Genomic DNA, 26,319 nt, shown 5'->3' with positions numbered 1-26,319 from the left:
ACATTTCTTCATTATATTGTATCTATATTACATGGAAACAATGTATATTTAAATATAATTTAGTTTTTGTTTGTTGTACAAGATCTATGAGTGTTCCCTTTTCTGTTAATGTACTGGGAACACATTGTTCAAATCTTTCACTTTCTGGCATTTTTTCCTATGGATGTTGATTTTCAGATATTTATCGGGAAATGGGTGTTGAGCATACTGGATCAGTGATTTATCTGTTTTTGAACAGGAAGTGGAAAAAAATATTCTGTTTGATGTTGTGAAATCAGATGCAAATGTACAAATGGAATCACTTAAAAAAGTGGATGCTAACAATTTTACAAACTCAGAAAGAATTGCATTTTATTTTTTATTATTAAGCCGGTTCCATGGTGAGACCTAATATTTAAACAAAATATCAATCAGTTATTTTTATATTATTTCTACAAAATAGATGATCACTACATCTAAATTTAAATCTTGTCCTCAGTGTTCCTCTGAGTGTATGGGTGCATCATGGTGGGGCAATCGGTAGTTCTGTTGTGCTGCTTATAAATCTAGTGTCTGAAGTTTGAATTATACTGTCTTTGTGCAGTTATAGCATTTTCAGCTCTGCATAACCTAATTTACAGTTTTCAATTTATAAAGTCCAGTTAACCTAAAGCAAACACCTTTTGGATGTGGGAGGAAAACAGCATACTCAGAAAAACTGACACATGTCGTAATTGTAAGGAGCTTTCATTAAACAGTCCAGTGGCAAAGCTTTAAAGGCCATTACAGAATAGAAGTCAGAGGTAGACAAAGTTGGGGAGTGGTAATACTAAAGGTAATACTAAAAATTGCTTGTTAAATTTTTAAGTAGATTGCTAAACTTAAAGTTTTCAACAAAACTAGACTCATCAAAATAATCTATCCAGAACAATGGTCAGGATATTGTTTTACAAGATAACCTGTATTTCTTTTATATTTCAAAAAGTGTTGAGATTCATTTAAAACTGCAGGCTCATATTTCATAATAAGAACAAAACAATGAATGATATAATGTGTCACTTGCTTAGCAATGCGCAGCATCATGGTGACCAAACTCCATAAAATATCAGGGGCTGAGAAAAAATGGCAGTACAGTATTTGTGTCTAAAGAAAATGAAAAATATACTATACACAAATAAGCAAAACAAAAATTGAACATTATTTGTGTAATCCTTATAAAAAAGACACAGCATGAACATACAGACTCTACAAAGATGGTACATGAGTGTGAGATTCAAATCCAGGATACTTGTTCAATGAGGCAGCAGCACTTACCACTTTGACCCAACAAAGAATAAACTACCCATATTTCCCTACATATTGTGACGAACGGCCGGGTCCCTAGCCCGGCCGGGGTGCCCCTGCTGTGTATGTTCCGGGGGAGCAGCCATGGACAGCTCAATACCTCCCCCGGGGCGCTTGGTGGCAGCCTCCCTGGCCGACGCTGATTCCCCAACCTCCCGCAGGGCTCCATGGGAGATGGAGTCCTCCACAGCTTGGTTGGGGCCCGGGGTGGCCGCTAGGGGGGCTGTCTCCTTCCAACAGCCCGGCTGGACGAATTTGCAGCCCCACCCGAAAGTGCAATTAGGACCAGGTGGTCAAGCACCTGGAATGCTTCCGGGTGGGCTATAAAAAGGGCCAGCCACCACCACTCGAGAGCCAGAGTCGGGAGGAGGAGGACTAAGCCTGAGGAGGAGTGGTGGTGCCAGAAGAAGGGTTGTTGTAATTATTGTGAGTGTTTTGGGACTGTGTTGGGCCTGTGGGACATGGGGAAGGCGTGCCCCACGGCTGAAGAAAAATAAAAGTTTGTTTATTTAAGTATGTGCCTCTGCGTCAGTCTTTCACAATATGGAAGACTATTTTAAAGAATTGCTTTTGCCAGTTATTCCACATGATATTAAGGACATAGTCTGAACCAAGGAATGCCTTGAAAGGAACGTTCTTAACTTACAGTGCTCATCTCTTTAACTTTTAATGTCTCTACAGACAGCAGTTTATTCAAGTGCTCTCTGCTGAGGCTTCCTAAATCTTTGTTCATTTCCGAAAGCAAACACAATTCCCGTATCTACAGAGAAGGCTATACTAGCATCTATTACATAGCACATAAATTCCTTTGGAGACTTACATACTTGTTCAGTAATATGAGGTGGCTTATAGATTATACACTCCGACAATCATTCATTATGCCTAAAAAATGAAAGACTCCATTTCCAAGATGACAAAATGTAATAGATTAGAAAACACACATCATGTTTTCTAAAGCTACTAAAGAAAAGTTATCAAGGAAAGTTATTTAAAATGATTTTAGTATATTTATGAAATATCATTGGATTTAGTTTGAAGGCATTCAGTCCAACCACATTATATTTTAAAGACAATTAAAGAAAAAACCTTAAGAGAAGAAACTGTGCTTTGTAGTTTAGTCCCATTTTAGTCACACACCATGTAATTTCACAAGTTAATTTTCTAAGTATAAGGATGGTTTTTACTATAAAGAGCAAAACAAATTAGCTGATAATCTGTTTTGTAGGTAAACATCACTGTACATCTTGCTGGAGGTGAGGTTCCTGATTAATGTTTCTCTTTAAAAATGCTTCTATCTGATAGTCAATACTTTGTAAGAAAGATTTACACTGTTAGTGGTGGAAATATTACATAATCATTATTGTGTTACTTTTACAAAGTTATTTTTTTAAATTACAGTTTATAATGACAATGTTTTAGAAAGCATAGCTGCTCATGTTAAAATGTCTTGGTTGGGGGTTGTGTGTTGTACTAATAAAAGATGTAATGATTACTGGTTTATTTACTGGTATAAAAGCTTGTTAGAAAACACAAAGCAGATAGCATGACCTTTTTCTGCTTAGTGAAAAGAGACAGATCTTTTTTCCGAGTGTGTCTCTGACATTTGAGCAGCTCCTGACATTTAGAGTGGCATACCATTTTATGTCACCCCACATATCGTTGCCAAGGTCATTTAACTCAGTAGCAGTTGTTTTACCTTGTCTTTCATTTCTTGCTCAATATTTGTTTACAACAGTCACATAAAACATAGATACAGTATCCCAACTCTTCTCTCACATGTGAGTACAACATATGCCTGAAACTATAGAACATTAACAATAGCATTGTAATTGTAGACTCCTGGACATGATTTGAAACACATTTGTTAGACAGCTGCATAAATTCAATAAAGATATTATCAAGTGATTATGCACTGTTAAAAAAATTACTACTTTTTGAATATGTCAAGTGCTACATTAACAATCAGAGGTGGCTCCTTGTTTAAAGCTAACACTTCATATTTTTCAATCAATTAATGAATTCACAGCTCTGGAGGGTTCTGCAGATTTTTTATATTACTTTTATAATATATACAAAATTAAAATAATAGTGTATAACTTGTGTAAAAAGGATTGTGAACAGTAAAAACGAAAATGTTGCATAATCATTTACCAGAAATTTGCTAATTAAAATATTAATATCAAAACTCTTATCTAAATTCAACACAGTATCTTTTTATGTCAAATAATACAATACTTTTGATACTATTAAACGTTTCACTCAGTCTTTCTTTAGACATAGATCTACACATTAAAATATTAAAGTTGAATGCTTTATGTATTCACCTAATTGTTGCACCACTTTATACTTGATAGTTATGAGAAGATAAAATCTGCCTCAGCAGCACTGGACAAAAGTAAGGATAAGGCTATTTTTTTAAATGTTGCTTTGTTTTTCATGTTGTGTTCTCTGGCTGACTATCTGCCATTCTTATCAAAGTTTCAAGATGGTTATAGCATTGAAGCATCACAGAGCCATGGCTATACCATGTTAGTCTGTCTATGAAATCATGGTATTTATTTTCCTCCATTTAAAGTTTATTTTAAAGCATGGTAAGATGTCATCTTCTATAATTTTGTCAGTTTGCTTTTTATATCAGTCTGCTTCTTTTGTTTATGCATATTGAACTTTAGCATTTCCTATAGTCACTACTTTTATACATCTTTTGTTTTGTTACCTGTATTTTTAAGACTGGGGGTTTTATTTCTGCTTATTAGTAGCTAGTGTCTTGTAGTCAGGTTATCATGTTTAACTATGTAGGGCTAGATGAATGAAGCAAGCATTTTGACCATAGGCTAAATACTAGTCTATTAAAGGTTTGTGCAAGATATGTAGTTCTCTTGTCACTGATTTCAGGAATACAACTCAGTGGTAGGACTTGTGCACCGGAAGATAATATTTTTAATATTGTGCAAAGTGACTTAATGTACAAAATAAAATAGCAGAAATACTATTGCAGAGACAAAAGAGCATTCATATGGTGTTTCAATATGTAAATGTTATAAGTCAGAGCACCAAGATTTCACCCCTAGTTTCCTCAATCTTTATCACTCTATCTTCTGCATTAACTCCTTTATCAGCTCAATTATTTATCTGTCTGCTTATATATTTCCATTTAATGTTTAAAATAACTACACAGTAGCTAACTGATCAGTGTCCAGTAACAGAGCTGCTGATTCAGTGACATGAATAAATGATCATTGTATGTAGTGTGAAGCAAAATGTGACAGAAATTCCAGCAATTCATGCTACAAAACTCATCAGTTTGTCTGCAGCTGATTTCCTGTCTCCTAGCATCTTAGAATAAACAACTTGACAGACATTCAAGAAATTTCACTTACATTTGGTGATACTCTAATTGTGACAGCCTTCATGTAGGGCTGGATGACACATCAGCACGTATGGTTAAATTGATTTTTCTCTGTTTGAAATCCTAGAAATGTCACATTTGTGTATGCACAATGTTCAGAAAATGTGCAAGGAAATAAGTGTTATTCATCATACTATGCATTTGTGGGAAAACTGTCCATTAATAACAAAATGGATAAAAGAAGTAGTGCATCTTTGAAACTGAGTGAAATTAAAAGAAAATAGGTTAGATGTAACGCCTGAGTCATTTAATTCAGCTCCTGTCCTAGGAATTGCAGCTGTTCTTCTGTTCTACCAGTATCATTTCATATTAAATACTTGTCTATTTGTTCACTTGCTTAACTATAAATGCAATATCTATGTCAATAAACAATCTTTTGTAAATATCAAAGTCATAAATGCAATGTTTTGGCTGTGTGGATTTTACTTCTTCCTACCTACAGTATACTTGAAATGCAAGACTTAATCTGAAAATTATCACATTTTTGGCTTTGGAGAAGAGTCCATGTCTTACGTTTTCAGCTTTAACCAAAATGAAAACATTTTGAAAATGACTTTAAATGCAGTACCAGTACAAACCAGGATGTGCTTGATAAAAAATATTTTGGCATAAATTAATTGCAAACACAAGCTAATAAGAGATTGAAAATAAGATGTGATTCCAGTGTCATTAAAGTTTATCATCAGAATCAATGTACATAAGCCAGCAGTCATTTTTGTAACATTTTGCCATTAATTTAAAATTTTAAAATAAATACCACACCGTAGAAAAATATTTACCATAACTCACTTCAGAGTTTTCACTCCTTCATCCTGAAGAGTTCCATCCATCCATTATCCAACCCGCTATATCCTAACTACAGGGTCACGGGGGTCTGCTGGAGCCAATCCCAGCTGACACAGGGCACAAGGCAGGAAACATACCCAGGGCAGGGCACCAGCCCACCGCAGGGCACGCACACACACACACACACACCCACTAGGGCCAATTTAGAATCGCCAATGCACCTAACCTGCATGTCTTTGGACTGTGGGAGGAAACCGGAGTCCCCGGAGACATGGGGAGAACATGCAAACTCCACGCAGGGAGGACCCGGGAAGCGAACCCGGGTCTCCTAACTGTGAGGCAGTAGCGCTGCCCACTGCGCCACCATGCCGCCCATCTTGAAGAGTTGTTCAAGTGTCCTTCAAAAATGTGCATTCCTCATACTTTACGTTTCAGGAAGCCAGCTTGGTCAACTAATGTAGCTTCCCTGTTATATAAAAAGCACTGTCTTAGAGAGAATGCACTAACCTACAGTAAGTGACTAATTAGGTAAAATTTCAGTCAACTGCAGGCTGTGTATGGGCCTTTATTTCAAACACTAGCATTTCCATTAGTTGTCTTCTCCACTAAACTAGTATTTTCTTGGAATGACATAAATCTGAATAAGTTCTTTAGCCATTTGCAAAAACACACTTAAACACACTCAACGAATTTCCCACCCATTGAAAAATCTTTCTTTGTTTTAAAATAAATTGCTTAGAGGATTGACAGGCTCTGTTTGCATTTAATATTCATTTTAAGATATTTTTAAAATGAATTTAAGAAAGATTAAAAGGAATAAGAGTTATCTAATAATATGTTTCAAGAAATATTAAATATTTTTCACGTATCTCAAATTTATTTCAGATTCATCTCAAGATATTTTAAATTAACTGGGCATTTTTGAGTTATCTGAAATGCAACTGAAGATATCTGAAAATGATCTGGATGTTATTTCAAGATATGGTATCTTAAAAATGTAATCACTGTATCTTCAAATACATATCTTCACATTGACAGATGTTTCAGATATCTAAAATGCTTTTTTTGATATGTTAAATTCACTTTGTGATATCTTAAATTGGTTTCTGCGTCGTTTGCAATATTTTCAGATGTATTTCAGAATATCCTGATATTATTTAGCAATGCCATTTCGCTTAACCTGTATGTCTATGGACTGCAGGAGGAAACCAGAGCAAACCAACACATAACAGGGAAGAACTTGCACACTCCATGCAATAAACAACTGGGACATAAAGTCCAGTTTCCTTACTGCGAGGCAATGGCGCTACCACTGCATCACCTGTAGGTATTTCAAGTTATCCAAATATCATTTTCAGTTTGTTATTGTTACTGTCTATATAATTATTTTCTTTTGAGTGTTTATGAGAAACATATCAATGTCTTTATTGCTGCTTATTATCAATGTTAATTACACAGCAATAAACATTTGATCACAAAAAAAGTTATTTTCAGATGCTTAAAATTAAGTGGTTAACCTGTGTTTTCAAACATATCAAAATAACATCCTGTTCATTTTTAATATATTAGAAGTTAATTTCCAGATATTGCAAAATAACTTCCAGTACATTTCGAGATATCTTAAAATAGACATGAAGCCCTATTGAAAGAATAGAACATTTTGCAGAAATTTATTTCCTAAATATCTCAAAATGAATTTCAGAGATCTTAAAATGCACAGAACATCAGTTTGAGATATTTAAGAATGTGTTTGAGATATCTTGAAATGCATTTCAATTAAATCAAAATGTATTTGAGAGACCTTTACATGTGAGCACGTTATTTTGGGACATCTTGCATTTAATTTAAGATACCAGAAAAGCTGTATTGCTTTTTAAAATGTCAAATTAATTTTGAGACATCACTGTATGTTAATTTAGCTTACCATACAGATAAGCAGCATCTTTTTGCCGTGTGCTTTATCTGACGAGGTAAGGTAGTTATACTCCCTAATCATATTAGGGCATACAAATAATACACTGGACTCTATACACATGACAATGAAGATCCTCAAAACCTATAAAATGGTGCAGTAAGATCACATGTTGGCGTGGACACAGACATGATACCTGCAGCATAGCAAGCAATATTTTGTGGCCCATCCAAAGATGTCATTAGTGTGTAACCAAAACATCAAAACAAAGGAAAGAAAGGAAAAAAAATACCAAAATAGGCATTTAAGAAAACATAATTTCTTAAATTAAAAGACCTTTAATAATAGCAGGAAATCAGATTAAATGGGCAGGTCACTAACTATTGATATGATACATTGAGTATCGATATGTGTCAGAAGGCTTATTCAGCTGAAATGCCACTCAGGTTACACTCAGGTTTTGGATCAGCAACAGTGTGCAAACTCATTAGCAAGACAGTGGCCCTTAAGTTGTTATATTGTAGTGAAATAATTTAGACTAGTTGATTTAAGATTACTTGGTGTTAAACAATACAAAAGTGATTTCAAATTGCATTTACAATGGCAGACATTTTTCACAAAACAACACATAAAATGTGAACATGGTTTAATTTTTTATGTGATTTTTCCCTGACAAAATAAGATTTAACATCAAAGATATAGTTCACGGAACATGTCAGCGGAAAACATAAAATTTCAAAATAAATTGACTCAAACAGCACATTACATTTGTATGCAGTGCATTCATCTTGAATCTGTTAGCTGATTCAAACAATAACATTGAAAATATTATCATTAGTGCACAGATGTCAGATTTGGTGGCATTTTCAGTTTATATTTGGATGAATAGGGTGTTGTGAGGAGAATTTAGCATACCAATGATCATAATGCAGAGATGTACACCGGGCATCTTGTGCACATTTTTTGTTTCACATTTCAGTGTTGTGGATCATTATTTTTTCTAAAATGACCAAATTAAGGTTCTAATCTATGCACAGATCTGAGAAATATGGGTTTGTCTAAAATTACATTTTTGGGAGTCATGAGTCAGTAGGTAAGAATGAATATGTGTATGTGCTTAACAGTTATAAATATGTTTTAGCAATTCCACTTATTATATAGGGCTTATGCTTTTACATAGCTCATTCTTTCATCCAGATTCTAACATTACAGTCATATGTTTTGTCATATTTGGATTATTAATGTAATGCGTATGTTTATAAATAAGTAAAGGTTATGTCCTCACAAGAAATGTACCTTCATCGTTTTCACTTTACTCATAATATATTCTATATGTATCAAATGTTGTATTAATACCCTGTAAGCCAGTAATCAGGTTGTAATCTTATTCTGTAACAGTATTGATTATAATGTTAAATGTACTGCATATTGGCATAGCATGTGTCATTATTGTAGCTAATTAAATGTAATACTTACTAATTAATTTGAATCTTTCTCCTAGACTGTCAGTATGTATCAATAAAAGTTACTTCAGTACATTGTTATACAGTGCATATCTTAGCTAATGTATAGTTCTGTTGCATGTAGTCACTATACAGTACCTTATCAGTGAAAAGATGGGGAGATGTATTTACAACATATGCATTTGGCAAATAACAAAATGTGTAATGGGCTTTAATAAACTCCTTTGCAGCTTTCCTTCTTCATACCTCAGTGGTCACTGGCACCTCTATTCATATTGGAGTTGGCAGAAACTTCACCAGTGCCTGTAAGTATTCTTAACAAATTTCATAATAACTGTGTTTTTTTATACAGGTTGCAGATGAAAATATTTGTGGTATTCTAATTCATGCAGTGAAGATTCTTAATATTTGTCTTTATTTTTCAAAAATATGCATGTGTCATTTGCCTGATAAACATTAATGGCTGTGGATTTCTGTAAGTACATTTAAATATTTCACATTAGATAAATAAATAGTTAATGCCTTCTTAAATATGATACCACTACTTAGTCAATGGAAAGTTTTAGGAATACTATAATTATTGTTCACAAAAATGTATCAGTAAAATATACCATAAAGATTCCTGATTGATGCCAGTACACTAAAACATATGATATATAGAGTGTATACTGGACTTTATTTAATAGACATACAGCTTTCCACACAAGGAAGAGTTCTTCATTTATGCAACTTTCCTCATGGTTTTCTACTTTGTGTTTGTTCTGCCGGAAGTTTAAATTTTGTCAGGTCATCAGGACAGTGAAGTAAGGGACCAGAAGATGAAAACACAATTCAAAAGGCAAATGACCACAATCAGGAAATCAGATATCAAAGAGGCAAACCTGAAACACTACATAAAAATCACTGTCAAAAAGTCAGATGATTTTAGCTGCACAAAGATGTAATTGATTATCTATGATCTTCCACAGCCTGGAAGTGCAGAATGCCAGCCTTTATACCTTCATGATAATGATGTCAAATGTCACACACGTCTGATTGCAAAATGGCAATTTATTAGTAGCTAAACTTCATTTGTATGTATCCTGTCATAATAAAATCTGCTTAGTTCAATTCAGGATTGCAGGTGGCTTGTCTTTGCAGCAATGGGCACAAGGCAGAGCCCTGGACAGTGTACCAGTCTTTGGGAACATTGGAGGAAAAGCAGAGCAGGGAACCAAGAGGAAAATCCATGAAGACACAGGAAGAACATGTAGTTTCCACACAGACAATGTCTAGGTGCAGGATCTGAACTGAAGATGTTGGACCTATAGTATAGCAGAAGCACTTGTGACTACATTGCTCCTTATATTTTTGCACTCTTTGACGTAAGCTTAAACCTAGCAAGGTGACTTGTTCACTTGCCTAAAGTACATCTGAAGTGCCAAACAAGGCACTCCCTTCTCAGCAACTGCTTCTCTCTATTTCCTTGTTTCTGCTTCTGTCTGTCTCTATCATGTACATGGCCTGCCTTCTTGCCAGTGAATCTTTACCTGTGTTCTTATTCTACTTGAGACCTATTACATCCAAAACCAAAGGTGACTTTAAACCCACTTCTGCTGGAATGATAAGCTGTTCTTGTACCCTAGAGACCTCAGTGACTCATAAAGGGCAGTGTTTCTAGGGTAGCTCCCCACCTACACATATTTGAAGGGATCGCACTGGCTCATGTCTTCCAGTCATGGAACATGCACTGTCTCCTTAACACAGGAGAGTAGCATCCTCCTAAAGAGCCTTCTTGACCTTATGCTTATTAGAGCAACATAGTCTCAACTTCCCAGACTGAGGACCATGTGTTGCAAAATTTTGACCAGTTTATAACTTCTTATCAGACATCTTTGGCCTTTCTTTTTCACTCAGCACATGGTAATCCCCATTCTGTTTTCTTTTGGACTATCTACCTTCTAGCAGCCTTGGAGAATATAACATATTTCTACCATCTCTCACTCTCCCTCTCTCTCGCACCACTGTACCTGAAACCTTTCCCTTCTAGTGTACCACACTTAACAGGACCCCTCACACTTTAGCCCTCCCTGTCCTTCCATATTGACATGCATATTTGTTTCTGTCATTGCCATTGCAAGCCTTGCTCCAGCTTTTTCACGCAGAATTCCTCAGAGAACTTCCCTCAGCATTATGACACAATTTCGTTATAGTTACTGTAAATACATACAGACCCAAAAAGGAATAGTTCAATTATATAACACTGGAAAATTTTTCAGTATAGCATTGTTGGTTACAAAAAATCTTTTATACTATAAGATAAGCAATTGAATTGTTTATGCATTGCACATTGATGTCCTTTGAAGATATTAATTTATTTGTGATTCTTCAAGTCATCTTTCAGATGAGTTATGACAATAGTGGCCAAACTGAAAGTAACAGGGTAGCTGATTTGATGTACAGGTAATATGCCTGTATTTGTAATAAGCTTTTAGTATCCCATGAGACTGAATATATTTTCTGTATATTGTGAAAAATAATTGTTTGTAAGATTTTCATATCTTATGTATCTTCTTTGCTACAGTATAGCAAGGTATGCACTAATGAAGCATTTTCCATCCATCCATCCATTTTCCAACCCGCTGAATCCGAACACAGGGTCACGGGGGTCTGCTGGAGCCAATCCCAGCCAACACAGGGCACAAGGCAGGAACCAATCCCAGGCAGGGTGCCAACCCACCTCAGGACACACACAAACACACCAAGCACACACTAGGGCCAGCATGTCTTTGGACTGTGGGAGGAAACCGGAGCGCCCGGAGAAAACCCACGCAGACATGGGGAGAACATGCAAACTCCACGCAGGGAGGACCCGGGAAGCGAACCCAGGTCCCCAGGGCTCCCAACTGCGAGGCAGCAGTGCTACCCACTGCGCCACCATGCCGCCTAATGAAGCATTTTTTTTATTTTAAAGTTTTGTACAATTTATTAAATGATTAAAGTAGGTACATTTCTGCCAGTTTACATAGATAGATAGACAGATAGATAGAACTTTATTTGTCCCAAGGGAGAAATTTGGCTTTTGTACAGAAGCTCTTTAAATAAATAAATATATAAATAGGTAGATAAGTAAGTAAATAATTAAATATACATACACACTTTGGTCTGAACATGTACTAGAATGGCTAGAAAGAAAGAAAAAAAAAGAAAACTTGTAATTTGCAGTCTCAGTCATAGCGAGGCATTATTGCTATTTGTATAAAAGAGCCCTTAAAGTGTTTCTTGACACACTTCTGCTGAATAATTCATTGGCTAAAATTATGTGTAAGGTTTTATGATTAGGATGCGAAGTAATCATTTTTATGAATTCAGTTTCAAGCAGATTTAATTACAGTATACTGAAAAAGAACTATCACTTCTTCAGATTGGTCTGATTTTTTACTGTTAAATTTATGATAGGTAAAACACTTTGAAAACATACCAGTAGGCACTATCATTCAGGAGGCCACTGGTGAGAGTGACTTGATTTTTTTAACATATGTATCATTAATGTGCACTGTTGTGGTGTAGTGGTTAACAGTATAAACCTCTATGGCTAATCATTGACTCACTGCAAACTGTGAAATTTGTATACTTTCCTTAACAAAATGTGCAGATGAGGGTGATTGGTGGCACTAAATTGAGACTTGTTGATGTGCATGTACAGTAAGTGTATCCTCACATGAACTGCAGTTGGTGTCTGCTGCCCCATGACACTCTATTGAAAAATGCAGATTACAAAAATGAATAAATAAATTAAGGTTATATCTGTACAACTGAATTAGCACTACCTAAATATGCTTTTTATAGGTATTATTTTCTTTGTTAAGTAGAATAGGACAATGTTGAACATTGTCACAAAAACAACCATAAGACGTTGAGAAGGTTTGGGGCAGCCAACTGTATAATTGTTCCCGGCTGCAAAATTGATTCAAAAGAGTTGTCATGTTTACATAACAGAGTCCAAAACAGAACTGATTCTGTATACACAAGATGGCAGCTTTAAAGGACAGTGGAGGAAGCGATGTCATCAGGACCGGAACCGGAATTGACGTCATTGGCTGCCCCAGAGCCGGCGGGATTTCCCTAGATTGGACTGCAAAAGATCGAGAGGGAGAATTAGTGCACTTCGCCATCCCCTGGTCTGGCGTGGAATCACATGTACTCAAGCCCTTTAGTTGTCTCCTAAACACACATGTGTGACAACATCAATCAGAAAGATATCATAGATAGATAGATTATAGATAGATTCATTTTACATGTGTGTCATAGATGTAAATTTTACTGGCAAAAATCTGTATTTTAAAATCTAGGGAGAAAAAAAGCATATTTATATTCGGGCTAAGTGCATAAGAATGGTCACTTGGGTGCTTCAGACATAGTAAAAAGAGTGACTCTAGTGCATGGGCAGAGTACAACTGAAGTAAAGTGTATGGGAAGTGTGATTTAGTGCAGTGTATAGAAAATCATTTTACAGTAACAACCTACTATTTTAAACCAATGGAGGCAATGCATGGATGTATTTTTTTTCAGAATCAGATTTCATTTTATTTGCTTGAGTTATGCTGTCAGACTACAATATTGTGGTATATTTGTGTGTATATTTATCAAATAATACAATTATGTTCTTGCTTTATTGTTTTGGTTTAATCACACCAAAAATGTTGCCAGGTGATAAATTAACACATTTAGCACTTTAAGTGGCAGACACACATTTTAAAACTAAAGTGCATAAAATTATTTTTAATTTTATGTGACAGCAGCATAAGTAATTAGCTGAAGAGGATTTAATAGGGCCAATTTGGTGGTTTGCACTGTTGCTTGAAACTCCAAGAAACTGGGTTCAAATCTTAGCTTAGTCTGTATAGAGTTTCTTGGATCTGCATTGATTTTTCTATAAGTACACTTGCTTTTTATACTGTATTTGGGAATATTTGCAGGTTGTATTGATCAGAGACTCTAAATTGGCCCTTTTATGAGTGATGGTGGTGGGATGGTTGATGGTCCCCAGTGACTGTTAACTTGACTGAGTGAAAAACTAGTTAGCTCAATATATCATAATTTTGAATCATGCATCTAGTTATTGTCTGCTTGGCATTTCCAATTTCTTCCTTTGTCTGCATTGGATTTTCTTCCATTTCCCAGATTAATGAATTAACGTAAACTATGTTAGTTAAACAGAGCAGAAAGGCATAAAATGCAGACTTTTAATTGTTGTATTTTTTGAAAATGTGTAATTCACAAATTATTGAAGTTGACCTGGACTAAAAAAATATAAAATATTTCATATGTCATGTGTTGGTGCTATCAAGACTCCGGTTTGCATTAAAACTTTTAGATGAAAAGTGTTCAGTAAAAGGATTAATTTGTAGATTTTGAATGTGAAAATTCTACATTTCACATTGAATGTGTATTATTATAATAGTGTTGTGTTAAGTTATACACACTAGGGCCATTTTTGTTATTTATACAGCTTAATCATTAAATTTCCACGTAGGTATTTCAGTGATGTTTATTTATTTTTGGTACCATACTATACAGAAACAGCAGATTGCTCATATAACTCCACATGGAAGCAACATAACTGTGAGGTCCACCATTAGCATTTATGATGTTATTTTTTAAAATAAAAGAAACAGTTATGAAATAGCTAAACCTTTCATCTCCATGCATAAGAAATAACTTATCAACTAAGAATATTATTTCTGGTAATATGTAGTCATAAATTCCATCATGTTGCTACTTTACTCCTTTTTGCATTTAGATGAAAAGAACATCCTTCCATGCAGGAAAGAAGAGCTTCAGTGTGGTAATGGCCTTTGCCTCTTTAACTGGCTAAGATGTCATTATAAGAAGGATTGTGGTAGAGATTACATGTCGATCCAATTGATCTGTTCAGGTAAGAGAATTTTATTATTTCTATTAAAGTTTAATGTATAAAATATGTTTATCATATAATAGACTGTTTTTGTTAGAACAAAAAGTGTTGACAGATGTATGTTCATATTTGCTGAAATCTGAAAAAAAAAATGTTCTGCTGTGAGTCAGTTGTTCAAAATTACAGGTTAATATTCACAAACATTTGCAGTCAGTGGAAGTTATTGACTATCTTTGAAAAAAACATGCATGCTTTTCCTAAATTCATACAGGTTTACAACCTTAATAAATCTTCCCACATGGCTTGAAACTGTCTGTGTCTATGTGCTAACTTTGTAAAGTCCTGCGAAAGTACCAGACTTCTGATTTGTGATATCTGATAGTATGAGTTTTCAAGACCAGTTATATGGCCAACCACTGTTCATATCAAATTTAACATATTTTTGGTTGCATAGGTAGTTCAGATTGTTCCCCAGATGCTTAGTTGTTTAATAGGTAGAATAAATTGCATAATGATAACAAGGTAATGATAATAATAATAATGATAACATATATATGCATATGAAAAGCAGAAAAACCTCACTGTAATATCTTGAACACACAGGTAGTAAATATGTTGTAGAAGGGGATATAAATGTACCAAACTGGAACGGTGGTGGTGCTGGAAATGCTGAAGGCAGCTGAATGGGTAATCAGTGCTTGTGGACTTGAGGTCCATTCACGTTTCATATGGGTGGTTACATGGTCATGATACATCACATTACAACACATTTTGAAAAGAGAAATGAGCAGATGATGAGTGGTTTAAGCCATTACTTGTGAATGTTAGTATTTAAAAAATATATGAAGTAAAGAGAGTGTGTGGATGTGTATGTGTATGTATCTTGTTTCTGTGTTTTGCTTCATGCTGGTGGGATTTGCATCATTTTCCTGCATTCTTTTGATATTTTAAAGATTATGGTTTTATGGTTGAGCCTTATACAATAGAATAATCGTGCAGCTAGCACCTGCTAACGTGAGATGTACACAACAGTGAGCAAGTCTGACTTTGTTATGTGCAGCAGTAACTTTAAAAGTCCTAGAGGAGAAATGAGTCATAAGACCATGTCCTTGAAGTCTTCACTGACAGCAACTGGCATTGGCGGAGTAAGGGAAAAAAAAGTCATAATCAGCAAGCTAAAATACATTTAAGTCCCTCTACTTCCTGTTAAAATATGGAATGGGTGATATGTGTTGTTGTCATTGCATCTTGTGTTATTAACACTTTCTTTGCTGTAAGCAAAAAATATTTTCTAAATATGGAGGGCATTTAGATTGCTTAGAGGGATTAACACTCAAACTACAACATAGTTTTTAGCATTATGCCATATGGGAGTTGGACATAATAATGGAAACACTGCATGAAAATGGACTGTAACTTTGAATTAACTAAATCATAATTACAAAGGTGATTCGGTGCCGATTAGCATCATGTGTTAACTATAAAAGTGGTCTGACAATTAACACTTTGATATGTGAGTTCTTGAACAAACTGCAGGTGCATTTGTCACAAAAACTACAAAATTATTTCATGTTTCAAGGAGAACAATCTTAAAAATTTTAACAGGATATATTGCTGTATATTCTTCAGCAAATGCAACACCAATAAACAAAGATATACTGATATTTTACTGAATATACTAGTTACTAAATGCCATAAAAGTACTGATTTGAGAGGAGCTGAATTGTATATACTGTAGTACTGAGCATGAGCACCATGAAACAAAACTGGAAATGACTAACTTATAACTGGCAACTTCATGGTTTCTTATAGACGCAAGTCTAAAATGAAGTACTTTCACTGTGGATAACGCTTTGTCTTGAACTCTATTTTGTACCATTCATTTTCTGGTTGAATCCATCCATGTATTTCTTTAACCTGTTTAATTCAGTTCAGGGTTGTGGAGAGGCAAAGCCTGACTCTTAACATTACACTTTACTGTAACTCTCATACAGGGCCAATACAGAGTTGCTAGCCACACTGAAATGCATATGTTTGAGATGTGGCTGGCAAAACTGATGTGAGCTTCATGGCACACCTGTCTTTTGTGATAATCACTGCATCAACTTTTTTTTTTTTTTGCATATGTCAGCATCAGTCTCTTGGTTACATACAGAAGGGTTTCTAGGTTTTCTTGCATTGCTCACGGAATTACTTGCAAATTAGATATTTTTGCTTAAATCCCTGATGTGTCAACTGAAGGAGTCTGTCTGACCACAAAAATACATTAATCCAATGAATACAACATATCTCTCCATCACACACACAAATAACAGAACTAGCAAAACAAATTGTGCATTGGTACTTCCGACTGGCTTTATTTGACTAAATTGCTTCTGCTAAAACAAGAACATACTTCCTTACCATTCATGGGGCTACATGTTAATGTGCCACGCTGTATTGAGCATTTTGCTTTTGGAACTTTTACCGTAATTTCAAATAGTCTAGTAAGAAATGTGAAATCCCTTTTGTATCAAATCTGAACTGTCAGATTGCAGTTTTGTAATTTTACTTTGAAGAGTCTTAGTCTACACCAAATAATAAAAAAACATAATATTTCATCAGTTTCATCAAAACAGTGGAAGACAAAGAGAGAATTAAGTAGTGTGTAGGTAATAGTACATGTGATGAGAGAAAACAGTCAGAGGTTTTTTATGCCAGCAGACTGAAAAGTGGACAATAACTGGGTGATGGAGGTAGAGGAGATCAACAAAAAGAGCAGACCGATGAAGAATGACATTGAGAACAATGTGCAAAAAATGGGCAACATTTACAGTATGATGTCTAAATCATTAAAACTGAATAAAGGGTAATTATTTGAGTCAGACAGTAAATTCAGATAATAGCCATTGAGTCAACTGTTTTTGCGCTTGTGCATATTTGTATTCATCTATGGATTAATCTCATATATATTTATCACTGAAGTTAAATACCCTAACATACTGTATGTTACTGTCTAGTACAATATAAATAAATTATTTAGATGGAAAACTAAATAGATGGGAGAGTATTATATTCAGTAGCCTTTTTTGTTCTTGTCCAGAAAAACCCTGTTTTATTATGTACTACTTGCCTTTCACTTAGCATTATATTAACAAATGTTGCCATCTGCATTTTTTCTAGAGTACTGTTTAATGTTTAAAATAAAGTAAACTGTACTATGATGTTTGTATATTTTAATCTTATTTCACTAATTCAAACAAATACAGCTGGTTCAGTGTCAACATAGCAAAGAACATGAAAAACTGTTACATAATTTTACGTGATCCTAAAGTGATGCCAAATTTCTTTTTTAATACCTTTTATTTAGATTTGTTTTCAGTAATACAGCTGTTAAGTTACAATATGACCAGAGAATAAAAATTACTTTTATTGGCCACAATACATCAATAAATATCATCTTTTGGTTTATTATTTTTGCATCTTTTCTTATTATACTTTGTGTGATTCTTGTAATGGAAATTATAGTTTTCATAAAACATTTTAAGTGAAATTATTTCTGTATGGAATATACTAAGTACAGACTAGCTGGTGAACTGAGTAAAATCTGACAAATATTTAATGACTATAAAATTGAATTAAAGAAAACTTACTGGTTACTTACTGGTACAATTGTGAGATGTAAGATATGATAATTATTGGCTATATTTTTTATTGGAATCCTTGCCTTCACTCTAATCTATAATTCACAAGATATACAACTTTATGTAAATGTCACTAAGAGCCTCAGGCAACATTTGGCTAGACTGGACATTTCATGACATCTAAAATACTTGTCAAAGAGTCTAGAAGCTTCAAGTACCCGAGTGTTTGTTTACAGTCCACATTGTTTGAAGACCACCTTGTATTTTTTTATTGCAAAAGTATAGTTGGAGCAACGCAGCATTATAAGCCTGCCTTGTTCTAGTCTCCGTATTGCTACAATCACAAAGAGAAAAATGCCCCTAAGTGATATAAATATCATGGACATTAATTATACAGGATATCAACAGATTTTCTTTTTGTCTCCATTCAGGGTATTTTTGGTATAAAGTACAGAGATAAATACAAATTGTAGAGTCGTAGATTATGAAGTGTGCTGAACATTTTTAAAGGTAATGGAAATTTTCCATTTAGATAGCAGCTACAACTTGAAGAATTACACTTCATGCTTTGGAATATTAAACCCTACTCAGAAAATAAATGGCCGTCTGCATTTAATAAAAAAAAAAAACTGTTCAGTATTAGATAGGTATGTTGATGGAGCATAGCTCTTCATACCCTACTATGTGAATATTGCTGTATGTAACTAATTATTTAATGTTTTAAAGATGGTAATGTCTTAAATACATTTATGACAAGTAGCAGTGTTTATTTAGAAGAAATCTAAATGTAATCATTCTTGTCCAACTGTCTTTAATGGTGTAAGATTGCAGTGTGATGTAGAGCAGCATTTCATGACTTACCTAGGGCACTAGTTCATCTATGACTGCCATTGTAGAAACCTTAAAAATTAGGCTGGATGTAAAGTGCTACCACTTGTGCGTTAAGGACAGTTGTACCTGAAATTAAATGTAAAACATATTCTTATCAAGTAGACCAATGGACATATCACTCCCAAATCTGAACAGTGGAAATATGACAATCACTGCAGAAAATCATGCCCATCCTGCTTACAAAAGATTGAATTAAATATGATGTAAGGGAAGAAAATCCACTCTTGCACTTATGCCATCAATTGCATACACGAGAATCCATTGCAGGCATCCTATTATAATTTATTGAGAACCAGTATCCTTTCTTGGAAACTTGCATTGTACAATTTAAAATGGAACTAGCTAATTTATTTAAGTTATTTAGCATCCATACATTCATCCATTAAATCCATCCGTCTATCCGTATATTTTTTGAATGCACTTTTTTTCTAGATGGAACAAATTCCAGACAGGATTCCAGTCCCTCACAGGACATTTTCATCCACATTTCAACAGTCAGTCATACAATTCTCTGATGTTGTAATCTAGCTAGACAAGGAATGATCATTCAGCACTCAGCTACTGTATGCAAGTAATTAATAATCCAACATAGACATAGAGTTTTACTTTAAAATTATATGTATTTGCATAATAACCAATTGCAGCAAATATAAGCAATACAAAGAATTACAGAACCTGGGTGGGTTGGTGCAGTCTTTATTCAGTCCCAAATGACGGTATCCCAGATCATCCAGTCCTTTAGTTATATCCTTAATCGAAAATTGAAAAGAAAAGGTTCAGGTGCAGGTGTCTAGTAGCTAAGCATATAGTGAGTTCTACTTAAATGTCCATAGCTTCTCTCAAAAGTATTAGAAAGGCAGCAAATGCACAACTGAACACTGAACTGAAAAACTGAACTTTTCGGAAAAAGTTCTAATAAAAAGGCATCCACCATCTCTCTCCCTTCTCACCCAAATTAAACACACACATCTGCTAGCAAAGCAACTAACACTTTTACAGTTTCTCAAAACATAGGAATGTTTTCACACATACTAGGGTTGATTCCTATGGGAATTAGAAGCTGAAATAAGCTGCAAACTTTCTGGCTATAAAAACATTCTAAGGCCCTGCATTTACCTTTCAGTTTTCCCAGAATACACTTCACTCAGATACACTTCAATGTAATACAAAGATTCTTTTTGTAACTAAAATCAATAGAAGTCTATAGTCTTATATGTAGTACAAACATAAAAATCAGGCATTGTTTAATTAAAAGGGACCATAAATGAGTAGATGGATGGATACATTTTCCAAGTAGAAATTTTATTGTTCAGAATTCGAGATACCACTTCTAAAACCAAGGGAGTTTAATCAGTGTCACTAAATTAAATAGCTACTCCTGTGAAAGCTGCTTGTCAGCCACCAGTGATGATGGTTAGATTCAAATAGGATGTAGATATACTGTTGGGGCTTATCTTCATATAGACTGACAGTGGGACTATGCTAACAGCCTCAGTGCCAGTGTGATTAACTGTTTGCTCTACTGCATAGCATTTTCTGCCCAGTGGCAGGAACAATGGCTGTTGCTTTGTCCAGACTTTATCACTTACTTGAATCCATTGCAATGGGCGATTGCTATGATGAACACCTGAATTTCTGTTAAAGAACTTGTAAAGAAATATTCCAATATGTTCATTGGTCTTGGTTTGGCAAACTATGAACTAATATTTAGAACTGATCTTACAGATATCAGTGAAAACTGCAAAAAATGCTCAATGATTTTATATAAGCTCAAAAAGTATAGGTAACTGTGCAATACACTATATACTATAACATGAAAACAGTATCCAGAGAAAACTGTTTGAAGATCATCTTGTCATATTTTCATTACAAAAGTATAGCTGGAATGATACCATATTGTAGACCACAGCAGCTGTCAATTGTAGAACTTCTGTCTTTTTTCTAATCTCATTTTGCTACAATCATCCTAACTTAAAGAGCACAGACAGAAAGTGCATGGCAAATCTAAATTTGAATGGTATGACTGAGTGGGTGTGTTTGAGTTTGTCTTGTAATGAAATTAAGCTTCATCTAGGATTGGTTCTCTTGTTGCCCCCATTACTGTCAGGATATGCACCTCATGAACCCTTAAATTGGATAAGTGGGTTAAAAAATAGATAGACCGTATTTTGTCTCAAGGGGAAATTTAGCTTTTACAGAAGATCAAGAAACATGGAAATATAAGAAACAACAGTAACCTGCCTCAAATACACACAAGAATTACTAAAAAGAAGAAAACATTCTGACTTAGCTAATGCTAAAAGAGAAGTCATAATGAGGTATTATAAAGACATATTGCAGTAAGTATGAAGGATCCCCAGTAGCATTTCTAGGTACATTTCTACTGAGTAGTTTGTTAGGCTAAAGGTACTTAGTGACACTGTGTCAGAAACTGAATATATAGAATTGTTGATAATGGCCTTCAGATTTGTCTTACTCCAGGGGGTCGAGAGTACATCCTGTAACTGAGCCTGGCTTCATAGCCTACTTAACGTTATGTTTACCCCAGGATAAACAAGTCAAAAACGTTGAATTTTTTTAAACAGGAAAAAAAATGTTATTACGTGTAATAAAAAACATAAATCCCAAAACATCAGCATCAATACAGTAGGAAAAGTATGTCTAGAGTCTACTGCTATACCAATGCAGATTTAGTACGTCTTTTATGTGACATGTTTTGAGACAGTTACCAATGCACAGCTCGATGTTTCAATCAGGATAGTAAAAATGTATTTCTTTGTACACTTTTCTTATACTTTTTCTGTTGTTTACACATGAGAGGGTAGAAAATTACCCTGCACAGTCGATGCATCAATTGTGTTATTGCAGGCTACCACAGCACAAGGCTTAGTTGCTTCCACATTTCCCCTTATACAAACATTGACATTGTGCTGATTTGTGAACAGTTCTTAGGGGGCTTAACATCTTGCTTATCCTTGCACTCTGATGCAATTGTTTTGTGTTTTTGTTGCACAGCTACTATCACACCACGGTGATGCTTCAGGTGACCAAATTCACTCGGCATATCACAGCAGTTTGGTCATACTGTGCCATATTAGGCATCAGTTTTACTTTTTTTGGTAGCATCTGATAACCGATTTGCATTGTCATCACTTTCACTCTATTTGAGCAGTGGTTCAATTTCAGTTTGTTCTGAAGCTGCCTTTTCAACTTTTACTTTGTCTTTGTGTTCTTTGTTGGAAGATCTGCACCACTCAGGAATATAAATGTTATCTTAGGGTGACAAAACGTATATAAATGTTCATGATTATTTTCAGCATGATGTTGTTTCATCCAGTAAAGAACAGCAGAAAACTTTCCTGAGCATTATTTGGCCTTAAAAATGTAAAGCAGATCATTACATATCACCCCTACTCTGGCTCATGGTTAATCATAATTTCAAGCTACATTCATTCTGGGGGTTAACGCCAAGGAAGCTAATTAGGAAATGAGAATGGATGGGTGGATGGGAAGGTGGATGAATGATAGAGACAAGGTACCAGCTTGAATGATGCTTTACTCTTTATGACTTTAACCAATTAATACAATTAATGAGATTTTATTAAATAGCTGTTGAACACGCCTAATTCTTTTAAAGTTTTAAAAAGCATAGTCCACCAATAATTACAGTGTTATAAGCCTACACTTCACTATGACCTTGGGTAATAGTTCACACCATTAGATTTTATAATCATTTACAGTTTAAATGATTTAGAAGAGTTATGGATAGTATGAGTCTATGCATTAAGTCAAGTGGCTTTTAGCATTGTATTATGTTTTAACATAAATACTGTAAGTGGAGACAACACAGGAATTTCTTTTTTAATTATTTAGAGATCCTTTGGTTATAGTCATTTATCAGTATCATTTCATCTTATTAAAAAAGCATAATCTGGCAGTTTCAAAAACATGTCTGGAAAGTTTTATAAGGCTTAGCATCCTACCTTAATATTATTTTCTTCAGAATACTGTACTTCACTTTTGAACTAATTAAAAATTAATGACATGAAAACATCCATCCATCCATCCATTTTCCAACCCGCTGAATCCGAACACAGGGTCACGGGGGTCTGCTGGAGCCAATCCCAGCCAACACAGGGCACAAGGCAGGAAACAATCCTGGGCAGGGTGCCAACCTACCGCAGAACACACACAAACACACCCACACACCAAGCACACACTAGGGCCAATTTAGAATCGCCAATCCACCTAACCTGCATGTCTTTGGACTGTGGGAGGAAACCGGAGCGCCCGGAGGAAACCCACGCAGACACGGGGAGAACATGCAAACTCCACGCAGGGAGGACCCGGGAATCGAACCCAGGTCCCCAGATCTCCCAACTGCGAGGCAGCAGCGCTACCCACTGCGCCACCGTGCCGCCTGACATGAAAACATAACGTCTAAAAATGATAGAGATAATGCTACTTATGAAAACCATAACAACAATTATGAAAATAGTTCAGTTTAATCAAAATACATATGCCACAAGATATTCATAGCGTCTTGCTAAACAGAATCACATTGCTATTATCATCCTAAGTTACATATAACTTTAGTTGTTTCATTGAATTACCCATGAACATCAACTTTGATGGGAAGGTGAAAGTGGGAAACAATTTTAAAATGATAGTAGAACTTGGCAAATTAAGTATATTTTATAACTTTTCTGATTTTGGAGTTTCTCTAACACCTTGAAAGAGATCTCTGTGACATTCAGACTGAATAAATACTTTTCTCAGATCTCAGTAGTGACAGTGGAGGCAGGGAGCTGAACATTTTGATTAGTACATGTGTAGACAAAGCTCTAGAACCTTTTAGTGAACTCCAGTGGTGAGAAATATCATAAAGTTAACATAATTCTGTGCAGTGTCAGAAGGAGATACCTTGATTAAACTGAGTTAAAGAAGTTAAATTAAGCAGTGTTTAGTAATCGCTGCACACAAATTACATTGCCCACCAGAAGGGAATGTCTAAATCTAAAACAAAAAAGTCTTAAAACTTCTCGCATATGTCCACTTTGAAGATAGTTTGGTGTAAGTGGTTAAGGCTTTGGACTTCAAACCTGGAGATTGTGAGCTCAAATCCCGCTACTGACATTGTGTGATCATTAGCAAGTCACTTGTCCTACCTAGGCTCCAATTGAAAAACCAAAAGCAAAGTAATTAAATGTTGTAAGTCACCTTGGCTGAAGGCATCAGCTAAATATGTAAATGGAGTAAAGAAGCTTATTGATGTATTAAATATGTGCTATTATATTAAGTATGTGCTTAGCCAAGTTGTTTTCATAAACATTCTGTATTCTCTGTTTTGTCATACTTTCCTCTGTTCTCTTTCATCCAACTCCCATGGCCATGGTTTGCAGTAGGTAGCCACCAGGAAGAAAAAAGATTTCAACTTTCTTTCATAGTACTTCTTGTGCTTTATTGTTTTCTTTTCTTTAAGCACCACAATTTATGTTTCTGACACATTTCCAGTCATCATTATGCCTACAGTTCTTTAGACCCTTTATGGTTTTTCAAAGTTAGTTGGAAGAAGCCATGGAGGCTAGAAATTGACAATTTTTTTATTATTCATTATTGCTTAGCTGCATCCAAATTACTTTAGCAGCTAGTTGTGACGATGTGACCTGATGTTTGTGTTGGAAAGTGAGACTTAAAATTGATCTTTTTTTGTGAATATGCTTCCAAGAAGTATTCAAAGTATTTAATAATTTTAGAGCATGCTGGTGCAGTACTAATTCAATAGTCAAGTTGGGATCCTAAATTTCAGAGAAGAAAAAAGGGATACAGTTACGGTTCTTCAGCATAACAGTGATACAATAGGAAAACAGGTAATGATGAAGCCAAGATTATTAATGTTCAAAGAATAGAATAGAGCTCTGGGGAAACTCATATGGAAATGTTGGGCAAAACCATTCCACAATAATCTGAAAATGAGTCAGATCAGGGTGGATTCACTGAGCCTAAATTTACCACATATTAAATATACTGTATTACTGCAGTCCTTCACCTGTCCTTCATTGTTCTTAATGAGTTGACATTTCTGACATGCTCCTGCACAATTATTTTGCTGAGACTTTAAAATTATCACTTCAGTTCCTAAGTTCAATTTCACAATACTTGTGAGATAAGCCCTTATATACTGCTCAAAAAAATTAAAGGAACACTTTTTAATCAGAGTATAGCATCAAGTCAATGAAACTTCTGGGATATTGATCTGGTCAGTTAAGTAGCAGAGGGGGATGTAAATCAGTTTCAGCTGCTTTGGTGTTAATGAAATTAACAACAGGTGCACTAGAGGGGCAACAGTGAGACGACCCCCAAAACAGGAATGGTTTAACAGGTGGAGACCACTGACATTTTTCCCTCCTCAGCTTTTCTGACTGCTTTTTCACTAGTTTTGCATTTGGCTACGATCAGTGTCACTACTGGTAACATGAGGCGATTCCTGGACCCTACAGAAGTTGCACAGGTAGTTCAACTTCTCCAGGATGGCACATCAATATGTGCCATTGCCAGAAGGTTTGCTGTGTCTCCCAGCACAGTCTCAAAGGCATGGATGAGATTTCACGAGACAGGCAGTTACGCTAGGAGAGCTGGACAGGGCCGTAGAAGGTCCTTAACCCATCAGCAGGACCGGTATCTTCTCCTTTGGGCAAGGAGGAACAAGATGAGCACTGCCAGAGCCCTACAAAATTACCTTTAGCAGGCCACTGATGTAATCGTCTCTGACCAAACAATCAGAAACAGACTCCATAAGGGTGGCCTGAGGGCCCGACGTCCTATAGTGGGCCCTATGCTCACTGCCTGGCACTGTGGAACTCGATTGGCATTTGCCATAGAATACCAGAATTGGCAGGTCCACCACTGGTGCCCTGTGTTTTTCACAGATTAGAGCAGGTTCACCCTGCGCACATGTGACAGACATGAAAGGGTCTGGAGAAGCTGTGGAGAACGTTATGCTGCCTGTAACATTG

The 26,319-nt window shown here is 35.3% G+C and overlaps 1 protein-coding gene across 6 annotated transcripts in view; it reads left to right on the top strand.

Moving 5' to 3' along the window:
- bean1 (brain expressed, associated with NEDD4, 1) overlaps nt 1-26,319 on the top strand; it is a 115,378-nt gene that overhangs the window by 7,208 nt on the left and 81,851 nt on the right. For 5 of the 6 annotated variants that reach the window (XR_007935881.1, XR_007935880.1, XR_007935882.1 and 2 more), the window contains exons 2-3: nt 9,124-9,198; nt 14,676-14,810. Coding sequence is in view for 3 of the 6 variants with exons in the window: in XM_051932157.1 (XP_051788117.1) it covers nt 9,124-9,198; nt 14,676-14,810 (210 nt within the window). In the remaining 3 variants the exon portion in view is untranslated. The remainder of the gene's footprint in view (nt 1-9,123; nt 9,199-14,675; nt 14,811-26,319) is intronic. The other variant, XM_051932158.1, reaches the window with a different exon arrangement.

This window comes from Erpetoichthys calabaricus, chromosome 9, assembly GCF_900747795.2.
Source record: "Erpetoichthys calabaricus chromosome 9, fErpCal1.3, whole genome shotgun sequence".
Lineage (NCBI taxonomy): Eukaryota > Metazoa > Chordata > Cladistia > Polypteriformes > Polypteridae > Erpetoichthys > Erpetoichthys calabaricus.
Note: the sequence above shows the minus strand (reverse complement) of the source record. Positions and strands in the feature narration are given on the sequence as shown.